This window comes from Anolis sagrei, chromosome 2 (assembly GCF_037176765.1).
Source record: "Anolis sagrei isolate rAnoSag1 chromosome 2, rAnoSag1.mat, whole genome shotgun sequence".
Lineage (NCBI taxonomy): Eukaryota > Metazoa > Chordata > Lepidosauria > Squamata > Dactyloidae > Anolis > Anolis sagrei.
In genome coordinates, this window is record NC_090022.1 from 123,023,405 (window position 1) to 123,037,052 (window position 13,648).

A 13,648-nucleotide genomic window follows, 5' to 3' on the forward strand; every position below is an offset into this window, starting at 1 on the left:
TTGGCACATTTAGAATAACAGTGAACCTATTCAGGACTAACTGTGTTGGCCATGCAGCAAAACAAGGTGGAAGCAAGTGCCTTTGGGTCTTGCTGTGTATTGAGCTATCATATTGGAGCTCAGCAGCCTTAATCCCAGCAGAACCCTGGCAGTTTGCAAACACAAGAAAAGTTTGGTGGCCACAGGGCCTGCTGAGATGACACCTTTCTGGGTAAAGTCGCTGACTGTGACCTGATTCCTCAATCGGAGTCTATTGTCCCTCAGCGCCAGGTTGAGTTGCTGATAGAGTGAACTTCATCTTTAATTCCTAGTTAAATCCTGTGTCTGTCTCCAGGAATATTATCTATGACAGAATCTTGGCTACGAGAGCATCAAATCAACTGGTATCTCTCCCTCTCTTCTTCAATCACTAGTTAATTCTACAGTTCAAGTGCATAATGTCAAAATACTATGCTAAATACTCACTCAGATCAATCACTCCTTGCTCTGCAGTTTTGTTGTTGTTGATTGGTTTTTTCCCTCTCCATTTTGGTTAACTGACTGATAGTGATATAGTCGGTGAATGTATTAAAATAGTTTTGTTAGGGTATATCAAACACATAAATACATACATCGTTGAAAATATAGAAAGCATCTAACACAGAGGTGTCAAATCCATTTTCACCAAGAGCCACCTCAAGACTGTTTGTAATTGTAAAATTATGCAAATGTAGGTTTGACACATATGATCTAACAACCACAAAGCACAGCATGACATGAATAAGCAAAAAGGGAAAAGGATGTAAAGAAATAAACAGTGCTGACACAAACCATAGCTCCCCCACCTCTGATGTGCTGAATTTAATTTACTGTTAGTGAACGTGTGCTAAATGTGCTAAGTTTTTGCAGTTATGGTGACCATTTTGTGAATATGTATTCTTTCTCCAGAGTTTGTCAGACAGTTGGTGTGAAAGGAGACGGCTCGCCAAATGAATATGTATGCAAAAATAATGTTGCAGAGATATACAACATATTGCTGGATGGCCTCAATGATTACACAACAGACAGTCGTGGTGACGTTGGAGCATGGTAGGATATTTTATCTTTATCGATAAAATCCCATCTCTGTATTCTTTGGTTGTAAAGTAAAAAATAGGATTGGGTTCAAAAGAAGAACCCAGAAAAAAAATCACAATTAGCCATGTTTTCTCTAGCACATTTCACAACTTGAAGCACCTTAAGAACAGTGCCATCTAGCTTTGCCAGAACAAAGACTGAGGGAAAAACAAAGTGAGCAGTACTCTTGATGGAAAACTAATCATATCCATGTTAAGTGGTTTGCAACCCTGCCAACAGTTCTTGTAATTTTGCCATTGCAAAGGGAATATTGATGAATATTTATTGTGTGTGTGTGTGTGTGTGTTGTATTATATGTGTGTGTGTGTGTTCCTCTGGGTGGGTTGCAGAAAACTAAAAGAATAAAATACAGATCTTTAAAATGTAGGACATTAAAAACCAAACAGCATGAGATGAAGATTTTTGAATTTGCTGACATAACAGTATAAAGGTTTGTTAAATGACATTCTTTTAAATACAAACCGCAAAGTATTTCTTTTTGAATTGAAGCAGTATTGCGGGGTCTTAACTTCTTATTCCTTACTGCTATTTTAGTTCTAACCTCTCAATGTTCCCAAAGGATCGAGTGACTTCTTTGCAGTTCCATTATGATGGCTGGACAGCAGAGGGCACAATTGTACCAGCAGCTCAAGTATCTGCCATAACCTCTTACAAAGAGCCCTTGGTGACTAGTAAAAGGTTAAGGTAGTATTGCTGTTGTCTATAAATCCTAAAATGGACAACCTTTTACAAATATGATTGGACTGGCATCAGTCCCAACCAGCGTAGTCAGTAGTTAAGAGGACAGAAGTTGTAGTCTAACGGCATCTAGAGGCTACATTTCCTCTCTGCACACAAAATCAAGATCACTAGTATCCCGTCATAAAACTAAAGAAAATTCAAGCTAATATGATAACATTTCATTTTTTGTTTGTGTTTTTAGAAAGTATTTCCTTTTGGATTATTGCCAATTCTGTCTCGGTGCCAAGCTTAGGAAAAGTTGTATACCTTGCCTTCGCTTTCTCTTGGCCTTATTTCTTGAGCCCCCCTCCCCCCATCTTTCCTCCCTTTTTCCTTCTCTCTGCTTTGCAGTTCCATTTTAGGAGCCCCTGGTGGCACAATGGGTTAAATCCTTGTGCCGGCAGGACTGCTGACCAATAGGTCAGCGGTTGCAATCCGGGGAATGGGGTGAGCTCCCGTCTGTCAGTTCCAGCTTCTCATGTGGGGACATTTGAGCATCTTAAGACTGTTCTGCTTCTAATTCTGTCTCGCAATGCACTTTTCCTTGTGGCAGGTCAGGAGTCATTTCAGCAGAATTTTCACCTGTAAGAAATTTGCAGGGCTGCAATTTGGGCGACTTCTTCCATGTGTACATTACAGTTTTGACCAATGTGTCTCCACAAAGGCCTCTTTCAGTAGATGACTGCCAGGTCCTGCCAGATTGATTCAATTTCTTTCCATTTCCAAGGGCCTGTTTAAGATAGAGTAACTCACTTGTTTGCATGGCTCCTTCTCCAGTGACTGAGAATATCATATTTGGAAACTTACCATGAAGGTCAAGTGTAGACATCTAGTATCATCCATGGGTGGCAGTGCTGATTTTCTTTTTGGGGGAATCTTTCTGTTCTCTTTTTTTTCTTAGCTTGGGAGTGATTTTGTTTTTGCTTTTGTTTTGTTTTTTTTGTCGTGTCAGAAGTCGCTTCTGGTGTGAAAGAATTGGCCGTCTGCAAGGATGTTGCCCAGGGGATGCCTGGATGATTTTGATGTTTTTATCATCCTTCTGGGAGGCTTCTCTCATGTCCCCTCATGAGGAGCTGGAGCTGATAGAGGGAGCTCATCCGCCTCTCCCCGGATTTGAACCTGCGACCTGTCGGTCTTCAGTCCTGCTGGCACAGGTCTTTAACCCACTGCGCCATCGGGGGCTCCTAGTGATTTTGGTGATACTAGAGATTCAACTTTTCTAAAAGAACATCTGATTCCTTACCTGGCCTGGATGGCAATTGCAGTTAAGCCTTTCTTAGATGGCTTCTCCTTGGCTAGAATGGATCTTGAGTAAGTTCCCCAGTATATCATTTTGACAAGAGAACGAGGCACCTTACAACAAAGTTAAAACAGCTAAAGTCCATACTCTTCAAATGTTGAAAATAAATAAGTTATCATGTTAATAAAACCATTAATTTAAAACAATATGTAATCATTTAAACATACAATAAGGCTAAAAGTCCAGTAGAAGTCTTAATTAAAGCCCCTTCTGCAATAATATAACAAGAAAAAAATGGCTTAGAGTTGGAAATGGAGTGCTCTATCCAGCTGACTGGGTTGACTCTTTGGAAATTTGTGGGTTGGGGTGGAGAGCCGTGTTCTTTCCAAGATTTACAAAAAAGAATTACATTTGTAAATTAAAAGAAAAAAAAACCTTTTTAAAAGGATTCGTGGGAAAGCTAACCGACTGTACTTTCCATATGCAAACTTAACATTCCTTTTGACAGGTTGTTTGCTGGGACTTGTCCAAACTGTCTGCAGGTGTTAAATATAGTAACATGAAAGGAGGAAAAAGTATTCTCTGGTAAATGTTCACATAATCATGATGATCCAGATTATATTTTTTACCACTCTAGCCTTATTTTTGATCAGAATTCCATTCAATGGATTCAAGCTTTCATGTTATTCACCTTTTTTGACCTTGAAAAAGGAACACAAAATGTTTTTCTTTTTCTTTTTGCCTAGATAAGATACACATAGATGCACTTTTAAAAGTGAATAATGTAACCTGTCTGGGAATGGAACACATTCTTCCATGAGCTCTTGTGTACTATCAGTTCACCAGATCCTTATTTTTTCTTTCTTCTTCATCATGGATTTACTAAACCATTCTTGCATTCTCTACCTGAAATAGTTAACATTAGCTTTTTCATTGTTAATGAAGCCAGTTGGGATTACTTTTTAAAACACTTCTGCAAAGAACAGAACTAATTCCATCTATATGTCACATATAGGGGTTTTTTATGGATAATATTTTTGTTATAATGTTGCAATTGTGTATGGGGGGCTGACCTGATTATAATTGTGTAATCAGGTCAGCCTTAGGCCTGACCTGATTAGTGACATCAACGATTTAAAAAAATGTAATAAATTTGGGGGGGGGGGTTGCACTTGATCAGCAATTTGCTTCTTAACATCACTGGTTGCCACTCTTTCCTTTTTACTTATGTACCCAAGGCTCTATGTATGCCATATTTGTGAAACTGTCATGAAGGACAGATTCTAGTATCTTGCTTAAGCATTTGCCACAAGAAATTCATCTGTTTCAAAAGCCTTGTGTTGTGGTTGTGCTGAAAACATTAGAAGCATGCAGGAAGCGCCTGGGGAAATACCACAAGTTAGAGAGATATTAAACAAGGAAACCAATGGATGCAGGAAAGGTTTTCAGTGTTTACAGGTATTCTACTGACATGCTTTAGCTAGCAGTGTTGTGTGCATGTGCAAACATATGCATAGACACAAGTGTTGTGTTCAAATGACAACTGTAATGTGACTCCAGCTTATCTGTATGAGCTTCAAAATTTAACACTGGCAACTTGCTTTGTATCTTTATTTCAATAGGGTGAGACAAGCTGCTATGACCAGTTTAATGGAAGTGACGCTGTTACTAACTCAGACTGAACCAGAGTTAATCGACACTGATGTGTATGTAGTTTGCAAACCATTTGTGTGTGCTTGCCATATAGTTAGGTGATCATCTCTTTCTGTGAAAAATGTTTTGGTAGCATATATTGTTGGGATTCAGTTGTCCTTCTTACTATAGTTAAAAATAAATCAGGATTTACTTATGTATTGCTTCAGTTTGTAACATCGGGAATTAGACTTTAGTTTTTATTTATCACTGCCTTGTTAAACCGAATAGTTAAAACTAAAGTTTTAAAAGCTATTTTAAGTATATTTATTGTATTTTAATCTGTTTATACTTTAATCTACATTGTATTATTTAATGAATTTTTTTGGTACTGTGCATTTTAAACTATGACCAAAGTGTGGGATTGTTAGCCACCTTGAATCCCCATAGGGAGAAAGCTGGGGTATAAATCAAGTAAATAATAATAATAATATAGTTTGCATGTCTAAAAATACTGAATTATTTATGTATATATTTACAGAGATAGAAATGGTACATTCATACATATTTATCTTTAAACGTTATAGGCCAAATCTCTCCAAATCCTCAAAGTATAACAGTAATTATAATTAAAATGCAATGTCATTAAAAATTAAAATAATTTTAAAGCCCTTTTATAATAGCTAGAAAATGGTTAAAACCAGAATCCGTTGAGCTGAGCTATTCTGCTTGGCATGAATACAAATATGGTAAATAAATAAATGGTAAATAAATGTTTAAAAGCTTCAAATTTATTCCTGGAAGTTAGAAGAGAAAAATGCAAGACTGTCTAATAACCAGTTCTAGCATACTATTCCAAGATACGGTCTCGGCTGTTCTCACTTCATTCATTGAAGGAGTTTTTAGTGGGGCCAGTCTAGAAGATTATATTGGAAGTGAGAATAGCCAAACAGGGAGTGGTTAGTGCGTATTTAAAAATGCATGAATGGGTTTTCTGTGTATTTTATTTTCAGCTCCAAACAGATTATGTGCTGCGTGGCTCAGCAGTCAGCGGAAAAAATTGACCGGTTTCGAGCTCATGCAGGATCCATCTTTCTCACGCTTCTGTACTTCAGCAACCCTCCTGTCCCCCACATCCCCCACCGAGAAGAATTAGAGAAGATATTTCCAAGGTAACCAATGCAGGGTGGTCTCAGATAATGGTGGCCATCGAATCCCTGAAAAGCATGTCTTGTTTGATCATGGTGTGTTTGTAAAAATATATTTGAAAATAATATTCCATTCTGATTTGGCAGGATTTGGTTCCAGGATTCATAGCCATTATTTGTGGTTATCAGAAGAAAAAAAAACTTAAAGAACATATTTTTTAAAAACCCAGTAGTGAGTTTTTGAACAAGATGTGGATGTTAACAGTTTCCAGGGGAAAATGTGGGAATTGTTTAAGGATTAGACTGTGCATACAATCCCCTGCCAATTTATTCTGAGAGGACACGCCACCTTCAGATAAGAGCAGAAAAATTTGTAGTTGAATTTAAACCTTTTCACACCTGCCATTTCTTGCTCCAAATTACCTCCAACATGTTCTTCCCCTACTCCAAAAAGTTGTGTAAAATGTGTATTGGCCTGTGCTATGTAATCAAGAATTCACTGGTCAATGTAAGAAAATGTTACTTTGCGACATATGTGTAATTTGATTAAAGTAAATCGTGTTTCCAGACTTATCAGGGGAGGGGGACGGAGTTGTTGCTGGCTGTGATGAGAATTGAAGAGTGGATGCCATATTCTTCTCCTAGAGGTATTGCTTCTTTCCAGGGATTGCTGAACGCACTAAAGTGCAATTTTGGGAACAGCCAAACAACTCAAAGCCCAGGGCAGAAAAAGGCCTTAAGGAAATAATTCTTCATTCTGGACCAGCTGTATACCTCCCCAGCCTTACTGTCAGCCAGTTTTGTTTTGTTTGGTTTTTTTTTGGGGGGGGGGGTTGGTTTTTATTTGCTGGCATCCCCACTCTCCATCCTTTCCATTTCCATGCATTATATGCAGCACATGATCATTTGCTTAGTGTTTTACAGTATACTTCCAGTTACAACTTTTGGCTAGGACTCTATCCATGGGGAGAGGGAAGAACAGGGACTGCATGCCTCTTTTTCCCATTTCAAGGATTCCCTAAGCCAATGGCTCTCAATCTTTGGGTCCCCAGGTGTTTTGGCCTTCAACTCCCAGAAATCCTAACAGCTGATAAACTGGCTGGGATTTCTGGGAGCTGTAGGCCAAAACACCTGGGGACCCAAAGATTGAGAACCACTGGGCTAAAGGGATATTAGGGGTTAGGCCTCAGCTCAGAGGTAGCAGAGGAAACATGCAATACCCCATGGATCTCATGTCGTGCCTTCCCCAGCAGGAGGACAGGGATTGGTTCATGGATCTAAAGGAGCATTGCCTTATGTTTTGATCCATACCCTGTGCTATACCAAGGCTCCAAAAATCTGAAACTAATAAAGTACCGTACTAGCCATGTCAACTCCAGCATTGTCTTCAGGTGTTATAACTTGGCTTCGCGATTCTCCCTACTGCTAGCTAGCAATGGCACAGGGTAATAAAGTACTAGTGTTGTGAAAGCATCATGTAAAGTACATTTGTTCTACTGCTGGGCAAAGGGCATTTGCACATTTTTCTATCAAAGTTTTGCTTTGGTTGCAGTGGTTATCTAGTTGTCAGTTTGGTAAAAGGGGCAGTTGTGTACATATATTCTGTTTCTAATTGTTCTTAAGAAGCGACCATGTTCTCTATTATTTTGCAGATCAGAGGCCATAACGTTCAATTGGAATGCAGCATCCCAAGCTTTTCCTAAAATCACACAACTTCTGGGTTTAGCATCATATCGTTACCATGTCCTAACAGGTCTGACTGTGTCTGTCGGTGGACTGACCGAATCAACAGTAAGTGAATAAAACACATTCACTTGGTAAAAAGCTCTTCACCACTTTGAATATGGGAAGCCTAGATTAAAAGCCATGTATCACTTAATTTGGCTTTCAGTTTTGAGAAAGCAGGTTTTTCCTCTTGATAAATGCAGATCTCTTTGACTGAGGGATGCATTTCCCTTGTCCTATTGCTATTTAATGTGGCTATAGCATAGTTTGGTTTTCCCTTCAAACTGCCTCCTTGATAACATTGCCAGAGTAGGTCTTATGATTTCACTACTTGCCATCTTTGTTTCTTTGTAAACAATCCATTTAGCCCAGTTCAGAAAGTGTGAGAAACCTTAGGTGAACTTTCTTCTTTCTGGAAGCAGAGGACATGCTTGCAGGGGGAAATTTGTTGTATAATCTCTCTATCATAACAAGAGGAAAAAGAGCCATCATATCGCCCTCCAAATTCTTTTACACACATCATGCTTAAATTGCTGTTGCTGTGCATTCAAGTCATTTCTGACTAATAGAAATACTTAAATGAAACTATCATGGAGTCTTCTGAGGGGGATTGAAGCTGACAGAGTGTGAGTTGCCCAAGACCACCCATGACATTCAAACCACTAGAAATGCTAGGTCTTGTCATTCCTATAGTATAGAACGACTGAAAAAAATGCAAGTGAGTGGTTGGAAGTTCAGTTTTATTTTGACTGCCTGGAAAACGTTTCCCGTCCCACAAAAGGCATTTGGAGATTAAAAATCTATTAAATATGCAAACCTCATGTCAGTTGCAAAACATTCCAGTTGCACACTGCTTAAAATCTGTATTTTTATTGTCACAATGTTTCTCCTAATTTTCTGCCTCTAGTACTTTCTGTCTTCAAACTAAATTTAGGAGTGTTTGCTTGCAGTTTGAGCTCTGGCAGTCTCAGTAAAGTAAATAAAATATGCAAGAAAGGGGTGAGTGCTGGGCTATCTTTCTGGCTAAGTCTTTGGGTTCCTATAGAGAGCTGACTATTGCATTAGCCAGGCTTGACACAGTTGCAGCCTACTCTGCATCGTAGGGTCATTGCTGTTTTAATGTTACCTGTGTCCTACTTACTCTCTTTTCTCTGTTATCAATACTCAAATGGCAGTTGGCAGGTTAGGAACTCAGCTCAGTAGCATAGGAGGCCAGTTGCTTGGTTGTTTTACACTGTAAGATCTGTCAATTATTGTTGCGGTTTTGAAGAAAACTATCATTCATGTATTGTATTGTACTTGATAGCTGTACAACAGGGGGATTCCCTACTCTAGCTAGCCTAGTATTTGGTTAACCACTGCAGCCTTTGTTGAGGTCCCGCCTCAAGAAAGTTGTCTCCTTGCCCATATTTAATTCATGGAAAACGATGCATTGCATGCTTTTTTTGGTTCCTTTGTTGGAGTGATGCTACATCGTGATTCAAAAAGCATGGAGGAGCAAGAGTACTTGAATCGATGCTGGCATTGTTTGCCTTCTATGAAACCATAACTCAGTGCCTTACTCTGTTGACTTCCATATTTGTGAAATGTTAAAAATATTTAGCATCTGATGCCAAACTTTTTGTGGTATTTCCTAATGAATAAGAGATTAAATTTTGCACCAGGAAAAGATTTTAAATACAAGGGCTTATCCCACTTATATTTTTGCAGGCAGAAAAATAGTTTCTCAAGAAGGTCAAACAGAGGTTTTTCTGCAACATTTTCCTATTGAATTTTTAAGAAGTGGTTAGACTTAGTTTTGAAAAGTGTAAGTGGTTTGATTGCTTCCAGCTCCCTTTCATATTTTTAGCTGCGGCGGCATACTTTAGAGAAGAACTTTTGAAATATTGACGCTGAATTCTCAACTCTGTGGAACTCCTTGGGATATTTCTCAATAGGTTAGTTTGACTGCAGTCCAACAACTTTGTACGAGGAGAGGGGCTAATGTGCCTTTAGACATAGGTTCATTCAAGAATATGAATGTTCCTGTGAGCCCAAAAGACTCACTCATAAGTCAGGATGAGTGTTTGAGCTTTTCCTTGTTTTGGATATGCCTTCTTTCAGTTAGCTTCTAGTGGGGCCAAGTACTTTTCTCTTCTTTTCACATTGATTGGATCATTCAAAGAAAGTATTTCATCTCGCAACACCTAATAAATGTACAGAATTCGTTGCACCTTGTTTTGTTGAGGACCACTAGCTTAGGAAACTTTAGAAGAATTATGAAGGCAGTTTCACAAAGAAGGCAACTGTTAATGTACTTCCAGCCAGTCTTTTCCATTTTAGAGAGACAATCCGTTATCGGTTTTATTACGGGTTTTCAAGCAGCATCCAAAGTGCTAAAATGTCCTAAAATGTCTCCCCAGTTCAGGCTAAAACACAGAATGGCTTCACTATACCAGGCATGAAAACCACTATCTTCCACTGTATTGGTGCCATTGAAGTTTCATATAATTATGATCAAAGCATCCAGGTGGGATCTGCCTTGCTACATTCCCAAGAAGTCCCCACGGGAATACACCTACCATTTGTTATCAAGTTACAGAAACCTGTTTGCTCTGAGGTTTATTATAGTGTTACCTGAGATATTGGTTCTTTTGTACCATGTTGTGAAGAAAGTTACAACGTCTCCATATATCTTAGAAAACAGGTGGGGAAAGTGCAACCTATGGCTCCAGGTGACTCCTTAGATCCAGCTTTGTGGATCCTGAAATGTACAAATCTAAAGTTTTAAAAAATCTAAAACATTTAAATGATTCTCTACCAATAAGACCGTTACTTTGGGAATTTTCCTCACTTGCAGGTGCGGCACTCATCCCAAAGTCTGTTTGATTATCTGAAGAATATTCAGAATGACATGGATGCTATGAATAGCTTTTGTGAGACACTCTTACAAGTTTTTGAAGACAACCTTCTGAATGATAGGTAATATATCTTTCTATTCGGCCTCTTGTGCAAATACCTATTGAAAGAGGATGAGAAAAATTCACAGAGAATACAGCTATTAGTGATGTTATCATCCACAAGGTTTTCTCTTACTAATGTATAAGAGTGGTTACTTCATCTTGTATGTTATGGGCTTAAGGATGGGACAGAGGAGAAGAAGGGGAAAATGTTCTGTTTTGTTGAATATTGTAAAGTGAACAATATTATTATTGTGTTGTCAAAGGCTTTCATAGCTGGAATCACTGGGTTGCTGTGAGTTTTCTGGATTTAAAAGCCTGGCTGGTTCCTGCCTGGGGGAAACCTCCTAACAAAGGATTCCCCCAGGCAGGAACTAGCCAGGCTTTGAAGCTGCAAGGCCATTTAATGCTAATCAAGCCAATTGAACATTCACACTTGTCTCAAGCAGACAAGAGTTCTTTCTCCTGCCCTGGACATTCTACAGATATATAAACCTCACTTGCCTAGTTTCCAAAAGACCTCACAACCTCTGAGGATGCCTGCCATAGATGAGGGTGAAATGTCAGGAGAGAATGCTTCTGGAACATGAACATACAGCCCGGAAAACTCACAGCTACCCAATGTTATTATTATTATTATTTTTAAAAGACTGCCAGTCAGATGTTGATATATTGCTCTTATTCATGGTTCCTGTGATGCACACAAAGACCATGAGTGCACCCTTGGGCCCATCTAGAGCTAAGGTGTCTTTTTGCCCCATGCATGCTCTAGCAAGCATCTTCCTTAATTTCCTCAGTACCTTTTCATCTGCCACAGTACCTGTATTGTTCATTCTTTTGTGTTTTTTGAACTAGTTTATGCAAGTGTCTTCTTCTGTCCTTTTGGTTATTTTCTAATTATATTTTTTATTGGTTACTTAGTTGTTGGTCCCCCCCCCCCCCCAACACATACACACACACATTTGATCTGGCCCTTTACATTGGTAAATTATTATTTTAATCAAGAAAAATGCTCTTTCGGAAAAGGCTGATCTTGGTTTCAGAAAAGGTTGATCTTGGTTTCAGAAACAACATTTGGACTTTAATAAGCAGTATATTTGACTCTCCTACACCTTATCCTCACTGCTACCTTGGTCCCTTTTGCTAATCACCTTAGATACATAGAATCCAGACTTTGTTATTATTTCCATATCTGGTATACTATAGCAACAAATGCCTAGATTCCCAACTCAAAGGTTGATTTCGTATTACGCTACCAATGCCAGTATGCACATAAAAACAGGCAAAGGTCTCCTCAGTGTTGCATGGAAGTGGGAGAACTCCCCTCCCACATTTGCTCCCCATGTGAGAGCTCTTCAAATACCACCTAAGAAAGCATAGCTTTCAAAGACAAAGGTAACCATGTTTTGGGGCCACAATGGATATCAAAATAGACTTATTCTTTCATGCCAATTGGACATGTTCTTTGTGGTAAGCAACATGATTGTTTGTTGTGTATGTTGTTTTTGTTATGTCCAAATTCTGCCATAGTGGGTATGTAGTATTACTAATCAGCATGACGCCCACTACCAAATGTATCCAGAAGTCCCTTGACTGAATCACCATTCTTCCTAATTGACATACCATTGAGAACTTTTTCAGAATTGCCATGTTCTCACAGCTCTTTCTGTGCATAAGTCACCAAAGAATGGACTTCCATCCTGATACTGGTGCATACTTTGGGAAGGCTGTGCTCTCTTCTGTTACAGCATGGCAGTCTTCTCATTGAGAAGCCTCACATTTATCTGACAAAAATAAAGAAGAAAAAGAAGATATTTTATCTGTAACTATGGTTCTTCAAATGGCTATTCTTAAACCCGTTCAAACTACTACTCCCTTCTATCTGGCCCTGCCTATCTTTGGTCCTTTCAGGTTTACCACAGCAGCAGATTGGGACTGGGGGAATTGGGTGGGAAGTGCTGCAGGAGCATGCACAGAGTTCACTCCAAAGGACCAGTTTAGTTCTTGATGTTTTCAAAGATGAGTTTGCAAAGGCGCAGAATGAACTGTTGCATGAATTCACATGGCAAAACTTGAAGTAAGCAATGTGTCAATTTTCAGTACACAAGACAGAAATGCTTCTGAATATAATTGTTTGGGGAGCATGGGGAGTACTGCGCTCATTTTCAACTTGTGGTCTTCCCTGAGAAGTCTGGTTGCCTACCATGGAAACAAAATACTAGATTACTACTTCTTGGGTCATCATTCCTTCAAGTTTGTGTATTACACAGCTATTACCTGACTTCCATTTTGCCATCTTCCTCTTGAGGTATGCAGTTAATCCTGGGTTATGTCAGAGTTGCTTAGCTGACATTACAGGAATGGTATGATGCCTAGTGAAAAATAATCAGATTTTTTATTTGAATGTTGTGAGTCTCAGTATTGTCTTATGTGTTTTCTTCACTTAGAATATCTGTACCACTCTTAAAAATGCTGGACCAGATACTGGCGAATGGTTGCTTTGATATCTTTGTAAATGAAGAAAAGTAAGTGATAATTAGGTGATGGTAAGGTTCTATTCCTTCTGTTCTAAATGCTGGAAATATGTTAAGCAGCAAAGTTGTATTCTCCCTCATTTGTGCAACTCGCAGGGGAAATGTTGGAGCCCAACCAAAACTTTCTGATCCTAAGAGGGTTTAGAAAGAGGGTTTAGCATTGAAGATTTAGCCAAATGCTTAATATGTATTAATTTTAATTTTAATGTTACTGGAATTGTATGTGTTTTAAGGCATTGAATAATTGCCTATATGTAAGCCACCTTGAGTCCTCTTCGGGGTAGAGAAAGGCAAGGTATAAATAGGGTAATTTTTTAAAAAAGTCATTTGTTTTGAAAATCTCATTTTACTACTTGGGGATGGCTTTTGCAATTCATACAGTGTACAGCATCTCCCTCAATAGGTTCACCGTAGATTTAGCAGCATTATGCTGATTTAAATTTTCCAATGCTGGCGTGATTCCAAAGAGTCTGATTGCAAGATTGGAAGACCTAAATGACCAGTATAGCCACAGTTGATTATTCTTTGTTTCTACATGTGAATCACATTAGTGCACTATCTAGTATCTATATGTAATGGGATCTCTGAGTCCCT

The 13,648-nt window shown here is 38.8% G+C and overlaps 1 protein-coding gene across 1 annotated transcript in view; it reads left to right on the top strand.

Annotated features, from left to right (window-relative positions):
* Nucleotides 1-13,648, top strand: part of TBCD (tubulin folding cofactor D) — a 153,006-nt gene that overhangs the window by 128,180 nt on the left and 11,178 nt on the right. Inside the window, exons 30-35 of the mRNA XM_060764526.2 lie at nt 928-1,068; nt 4,699-4,782; nt 5,722-5,880; nt 7,509-7,647; nt 10,421-10,542; nt 12,968-13,045. Coding sequence (XP_060620509.2) covers nt 928-1,068; nt 4,699-4,782; nt 5,722-5,880; nt 7,509-7,647; nt 10,421-10,542; nt 12,968-13,045 — 723 coding nt within the window. The remainder of the gene's footprint in view (nt 1-927; nt 1,069-4,698; nt 4,783-5,721; nt 5,881-7,508; nt 7,648-10,420; nt 10,543-12,967; nt 13,046-13,648) is intronic.